Source organism: Euwallacea similis, chromosome 17 (assembly GCF_039881205.1).
Source record: "Euwallacea similis isolate ESF13 chromosome 17, ESF131.1, whole genome shotgun sequence".
Lineage (NCBI taxonomy): Eukaryota > Metazoa > Arthropoda > Insecta > Coleoptera > Curculionidae > Euwallacea > Euwallacea similis.
The window spans coordinates 81,225-89,130 of NC_089625.1; the positions used below are offsets into that span (position 1 = coordinate 81,225).

At 30.4% G+C, this 7,906-nt stretch overlaps 1 protein-coding gene across 1 annotated transcript; it reads left to right on the top strand.

The window, feature by feature from the left end:
• The first annotated feature begins 496 nt into the window (after nt 1-496).
• Nucleotides 497-7,813, top strand: Cdc23 (cell division cycle protein 23). The gene is made up of 6 exons (XM_066398430.1): nt 497-1,391; nt 6,474-6,653; nt 6,711-6,875; nt 6,930-7,176; nt 7,329-7,533; nt 7,661-7,813. The coding sequence occupies exons 1-6, from the start codon at nt 626-628 to the stop codon at nt 7,811-7,813; spliced, it is 1,716 nt and encodes a 571-aa protein (XP_066254527.1). The 5' UTR covers nt 497-625.
• Nucleotides 7,814-7,906: the final 93 nt, after the last annotated feature.

Below are 7,906 nucleotides of genomic sequence, written 5' to 3' on the forward strand. Positions count from 1 at the left end.
AATATTTCCATGGATAGGTTAAAACCTGCATTTTTAATCTCACAAGATCCAAAAATTAATAATCAATTCGATTCTCTTATCAACCAACCAATCATCCATCACCATACAAAGAAGAAAGATAAAACCGTACGTTTTGCTAATGTATAAATTATTAATCATAATTAAATTATATTTTTATATTGTAACGATTAATACCCTTAACATTATACCTCCGTTATTGGGGGGGGAGTATTGTGGTGCACGTAATTTAGTTCAGGTGCTAATTGTTAGTACCTGTTGTACCTGTTAGTATCTTTGCCGGGTTAGAATACTGGTCCCTTCAGCGTGTTCGACTCGTAACAGGAGAATAGATCACCCCGTTAGCACCCACAACACGCCGCGTTACTCCGAACCCTATCGGTAAACGCAAACACCTATAAACCCGACAACCTCTTGTCCTGTCATTTGTGACAATTAATATTCTAACCTCAACAATTTTCGAAAAATAACAACAACGAACAGTGTTCTTATTTATAAAATTTTAGAATTTTCTTATTAGATTCTATGATTTTAAATACCATTATAGTAAATTCAATTTTTAGGAGTTTCTACGGCAGTTGTACATAAAACACACCAAAGTTGAAACATGGATTTATCAGATCTTAAATTGGATTTAAGTGTAGTGAAACAAGACATTTTAGAAGGAATTTATCAGTGCTCCGAACGAGGCCTATTTCAGTCTCAAAAATGGCTATCAGAACTGAATTTTGCCCTGAATCATGTCCAGCTTCCACCTAGAGATTTATCTCAACCCCTTAATAATAGTGATAATGAATATTCAGCATTCCTTCTTGCAAAATCATATTTCAACATCAAGGAATATGACAGATGTAGCCATTTTGTACGTAATTGCACTTCAGCTAAATGCCGATTTATACATTTTTATGCCAGATATTTGTCAATTGAAAAAAGGAAATTGGACAACATGACCGAAACTAACTGTCGTCCAGATCCTGTTCAGAATGAAGAAATGAAAACTTTATGTTCTGAGTTAAAAAATAACTTTTATGAAAACAAACTAGATGGGTTTTGTTCCTATCTTTATGGAATTGTTTTAAAGAAGCTGGGGCTAAGATCTTTGGCTGTTGATGTGTTTTTAAAAGCAATCCAAGATGAACCAATATTGTGGAGTTCATGGTTTGAGTTGGGGAAGTTAATGTGTGATAAATACAATGATATCTTCAATCAGTTACCCGAACATTGGATGAAATATTTTTTCTTTGCCCATACTTATTTAGAACAATTAAATAATGATGAGGCGTTAGAAATATATCAGAAATTATCTGATATAGGATTTGAGCAGAATACTTATATTATGTCACAAATAGCACTAGGATTTCATAATAATAGAAGTAAGTACTTAAGTAATTGTTGAGTCACCGCACAAAAATTGGTACATCTGAGATAAATATTTGAGTAAACATACTTAGTAATTTTAAATATTTATATTAATTGCAATTAATTTCCAACAGTTAATTCCTCAATTTAATTAATAATTCCAAGAATAATTCCCATATATACAGGGTGTTTTAGTTTATAGTAGCAGGACTTTAACAGTCAATAGAAAACCTTTTCTTAAGATGAAAATGTTATATAAATATATATTGAAAACGGATCAGTTTTTGAGATACAGGGTGGCAAACTTTACTTTTTTTTTTCATTTTTTAAAAATAATTCACTCAAATATTAAGACACAGCCATGAAATTTGATATTTTGGCATTTTCCACAGTGCCGAATTTATATTTGTCAAAATTTTTGTCAAATTTACAGAGGGCGTCATATGCAACATACTAGTGAATGTTTAAATTATGATAATTTTTGTGCACCTACTTGTAGCAACTTTTTTTTTTATCAAAATGAATTCGCTGTTCATTTTTTCCTAAAAAAGGTACTCTTGTTATAAATTGCTAAATGTCAATGTTTTTGAGATATTTTGAATTTGGTCCTTAGCAGTACAACTGGCTTCCACAGGGGAGTTGTGATTTGATAGTAAATCATTTATTTTTCTAATTTTTATATGTTTAATAAATGCTAAAATATTTTTTTAATTCATTTATCAACGTTATTAATATTATGACTATTACATTTAATATTATTTATTTATTAACATTTTAATATTTTGGAAAAAAATGAATACCAAACACTTTTTAATTGTTAATTAATACAAAACAAAGAAGTAATCATATTCCAACTAATCTAAAAATTACTGGAACATCGTCCCACATTTTTGAAATTGAAATAAATGGAATTAACACGTTAAAATCTCTAAATGAAATAAACAAATAAGCACCGAAAATGACAACTGAGATTATCGAAGCGAAACTTGAACTGGTTGCCAAGCAACTGTCATAACTAGCAATAATAACACTAATAATAATGTCATTATGAAAACTAAGATGATTATTACTATTATTGTTTATTTCATTTAGAAGTTTTAACGTGTTAATTTCATTTATTTCAATTTAAAAAATGCCATTTTATTTCTTGCCTTAAGAACAGGCCGATATCCGTTTCATATATGGGTTCGCAAATGGAAATTCAGCGTTAGCAGCTAGAGAATATAGAAGAAAATTTCCAAATAGACGACATCCTCATCCTTCTGTTTTTCATTCAAATCCATAACCGATTTGTGAATCAAGGTTTAAGGATTCTACCAAAAGATTTATCTAATCATATTCAAGCAGAAAGGACAGCTAGACAAATATTACAAGAATTTGACAGAGACCCCACAATATGCATTAGACGAGTGTCAATTATCACTGGTACGTCCCAAACAAAATTTTTTCGGGTATTAAAAGAAGACCATAGGCATGCCTACCATTGACAACAAATTCAAGGATTACACCATGGTGATGAAATACTTAGACTGAACTTTTGTCAGTGGATTTTAAACTCTTTGGACAACAACAGGGATTTTTTATCTTGTATTTTATGGATCGGCGAATCCTGCTTTACACAACGTGGAGTGGTTAACTTCCACAATCAGCAAATCTGGACGCAAGAAAATTCGTATTCTACTAAACTTAGAAATTTTCAACGGGAATTTAGTGTAAACATTTGGGTGGGAATTTTCCAAAATAATTTATTTGGACCCTATTTTTTTGCCAGATCGATTGAATCCTGTAAATTTTTTGGAATTTCTGGAAACCGAGCATGATAATATATGGGACCATATTCCAGTAATTTTTAGAAAACAGCCTTGGTTACAATTGGATGGTTGTCCAGCGCATTTTGGAAGAAATGTAAGAGCTTGGTTGAATACGAATTACCTCGGAAGATGGATAGGACGTGGTGGTCTGGTTTTGTGGCCTTCACGTTCACTGTACCTCACGCCTTTAGACTTCTTCGTGTGGGGCTTCCTAAAAGAAAGAGTTTATGCTACTCCTGTGATAAGTATCAAAGATCTGAAGTTACAGATAAGAAACCCTTGCCAAGAGATACGAGTCAACCATTTAATTGAAATACGAAGGTCTATTGAACGTCGTTGTCATTCGTCGTTGCATTCGGCTAAACGGTTTTCACTTTGAACATTTACTTTAAATTAGAGCCAAATTAGCTTCAGATTAGTTGGAATATGATTGCTTCTTTGTTTTGTATTAATTAACAATTAAAAAGTGTTTGGTATTCATTTTTTTCCAAAATATTAAAATGTTAATAAATAAATAATATTAAATGTAATAGTCATAATATTAATAACGTTGATAAATGAATTAAAAAAATATTTTAGCATTTATTAAACATATAAAAATTAGAAAAATAAATGATTTACTATCAAATCACAACTCCCCTATGGAAGCCAGTTGTACTGCTAAGGACCAAATTCAAAATATCTCAAAAACATTGACATTTAGCAATTTATAACAAGAGTACCTTTTTTAGGAAAAAATGAATGGCGAATCCATTTTGATTAAAAAACAGTTGCTACAAGTAGGTACACAAAAATTATCATAATTTAAACATTCACTAGTATATGTTGCATATCGCCCTCTGTAAATTTGACAAAAATTTTAACAAATATAAATTCAGCACTGCGAAAAATCCCAAAATATCAAATTTCATGGCTGTGTCTTAATATTTGAGTGAATTATTTTAAAAAAATGAAAAGAAAGTCAAGTTTGCCACCCTGTATCTCAAAAACTGAGCCGTTTTCAATATAATATTTATATAACATTTTCATCTTAAGAAAAGGTCTTCTATTGACTGTTAAAGTTCTGCTACTATAAACTGGAACACCCTGTATATCATAAAGAAACCAATAAAATCTAAAAATGTCCACTTAGCAAACAAATCCAAAATTGTCCCTTAGTTAGTTGTAAGAGTACTTTATATCCAAAGGCAAACTACTTAGTACTAAAGTTCTGATCAAAATAAGTAGTTAAATAGAAAATGTTGTTTAATAGTTCAATAATTACTTATCCTCAGGTAATTTAATATCTTTTTTAAGGCTGATAAGACCAGTAAGAACTATAGTTACTCTCGTTTTATAAATACAGATATTGTATACCTCATGTCATATTCTGGGACCTCACTTCTCTCATTTTGCACAACCCCACTCTTTACACAAAACTATACATTTCCTGACTGGTCGCATAAATAACTGTTATTTTAAGGTCTCAGAAGAATTAATACTCCACATTTTAAAATATTTATACCAAGTTTTAAAAAACATTATTTGATTCCAGTTCTTGCTGGATGATAGTGGGACTGGAAAATAGATAAAAATTTAATTTTCAATTAGTTTAGATTAGCCCAAATTTCAGTTAGCTCAAAAATGATTTTATAATTTTTTTAAGTGATCTTCCAAATCTTGCTGTATACAAGGTGATTCACATAACTGTTTCATTAGAAAGTTTTGTACTTGTAACTAATTTAAATTTTTCATATTTGAGGGTTAAACTAATATAGATACACTCTACTTTTTTTATATTTTGTAGGTCATATTACTTCCGGTTATACGGGAAGTCGAAGTCAACTTACTTATTTCAAATGGAACACCCAGTATATTTTTGCATTTTTTGGAATCTAGGGATTAAGCTGATTAAATTCTTATAGATACTCCTATACCTAAACCTATGCGTTTTAAAGATATTTTGGTTTAAAAGAAAAATCTTTCTAAAATACCATTTCTATAAAATTTAAAATTCTCAGCTATTATTGAAGCTGGCTTTACGAAAATTTGCTGACATATGATATGGTAAATTAGGTTTATTTGAAAAGTTTTTATAAATATCATACAGGGTGTCCCAAAACACGTCATATTTTAAGAACTTTGATAGCAAACAATTCGCTTATTTCAAATGGAACACCTCCTATATTTTTATATGTCTAGAATCTAAATTTAATTCTGAATCGATTACTATTAAGCATCCTTATACCTAAAATTAACGCTTTTGCTCTAATTTGCGATTTTTTAATATTATACAGTAATAATTCTAAGTATCTTAATTGGCTTTGAAAAGAACATAGCTGCTTCCTGTAAAATACGTTAATGTAATTATCAATTTAATAAGTTCGCTCAGCAGTTTAGAATCATGAACTTTAATAATACTTATTCAAATAGTGATATTTTAAATTTATTCTTTATTCAGGAAGAGTGTAACAAAGTTTTGGAGAGAACTTGCCGTACATTCAACAAAAGATATCCGCGTCTTCCGAAAATCACAAAGAACAAATTTAGGATATTGGAATCAAATTTTTTAAGACATGGAAAAGTCGAAACTAAAAGGTCTTATTCTTGTCCCATCATAAATAAAAAAATATTAAATAAAAGCAAATTAAATTAAATTAAAATAAATGTTCAATTTGACCCCCATTAACTTTTAAACATTTCAAAATTCTTTTTTTAACTTCATGTTGTGTCACTTTATTAATTAATTGTAATGGGGTGAAAGTCTTCAAAAGCTTCTCGAATTCTATCACAAAGATGTTTACTTTCTATGGAAACTTCATAAACTCGAGATTTTATATGACTCCATAAAAAGAAATTTAGGGGCGTCAAGTGAGGAGTGATCTTGGCGACCATTTCCATAGTTCGTTACATCCGGTCCACCGGTCTTCAAATGTCCGATTCATCTCTTCATAAACTTCATTGGAAGAGTGAGCCGTTGCACCGTCCATTTAATACCAAACAGTCTGTAAAATATTAAGAGGTAAAGTGTCTAAAAAGTTGGAGACAATACCTCTTAATATATCTAAATATTTTAAAGTGTTTAAATTTTCATTGTAAATAAAATATCTTGTTTGATTATTCATAATCATGGCAAACAAGTTAACACTACAACTATCTTGATGCCGGGCCTCTTTTAATTGTTAATTTTAATTTATATACCTATACAATTGTTCTCCATAAAAGATAAATATGATGGTAAAAGAACTATTTTGATTGTTATTCAAATTACTCAACTCAAATCCCATTAGGTGATTTTGATTTTAGAGCTAGTGGAGGCAATCCAAATGTTTAGAAAAATCCTGGAAATTGATCCATTCAGATTAGATAACTTGGATATTTATTCCAATCTGCTCTATGTTCTTGAAAATAAGACTGAATTAGCTAATTTGGCACATACAGTAGTAACAATAGACAAATACAGAGTAGAAACCTGCTGTGTCATAGGTGAGCACTTCTATACCATTTACATATTATTTTACTTAAAATTTCAAACCAAAATAGGAAACTACTACAGCTTAAGATCTGATCACTCTAAAGCTGTATTATATTTCAAACGAGCCCTTAAACTAAATCCTCAGTTTCTTTCTGCTTGGACATTAATGGGTCATGAATACATGGAAATGAAAAATATCAATGCAGCCATTCAAAGCTACCGATATGCTACTGGTAAGTCCTTCTTTATTTTTTACTAATAAATATTTATGTTTCAATGTGTTATAGAAATTAATGCAAGGGACTATAGAGCGTGGTATGGCTTAGGTCAAACATATGAGATACTCAAAATGCCCTTTTACTCACTATATTACTACAAGCAGGCGCAAATGTTGAGGCCAAATGACAGTCGAATGATAATCGCCTTGGGAGAAACATATGAAAGGCTTGATAGGCAGGAAAATGCCTTGAAGTGTTATTATAAGGCTTATAGTGTGGGGGATGTGGAAGGATCAGCTTTAATTAAGTTGGCCAAGTATATCCTTAATAATTTTTACACTTGCTTCCTATAGTTTTCAAATTGGTTCACGGTAGTCTTATGATAAAAAAAAGTATTTGTCTGCTTAAAAACACCATTCTTTCTTTATTAATTCTATATTTCTTATATGTTATTCAACATTATTTTAGACTTTATGATAAACTGAATGACATCGAAAACTCGGCAGCAGTGTTCATAGAATACTGCCTCCGAGAGGAGGAAAAAAAAGATAAAATAGCAGAGGAACAACCTGAATATTACAACGCTCTGCAATACCTAGCAAATTATTATTTAAGGAAAGGACACTTAGATGATGCGTATACTTACGCATACAAATGTATTGAATGTGAAGAGGTAAAAAAAAATTAATTGGTACAAATAAATATCACATATGGGATAAAAACATAAGTCCAAGGGCAAATCTTCCTAAAATATACTTGTTTTGGATTTTTGTTGAATTCTTACAGAGTGAAAATTTCAGACTAAAGAACAAGGAAAAGCATTGCTGAAAGCCATTGCAGCGAAACGGATCGAACAAGATGATTTGGACCTGATCCAGGAAGTAAACATATCAATAATACCTGAAAATACCTCAAAGAATGATGCAAGTGGTATGGACATAACATTTGAATAGGTAAATCTGCTAAATTGTGAAATTCCAATCTTCTGGTTAAAGTGAAACAAAACAGTGATATTTTTTTATTTTGGCTGGTGAAATCTCCTTGAA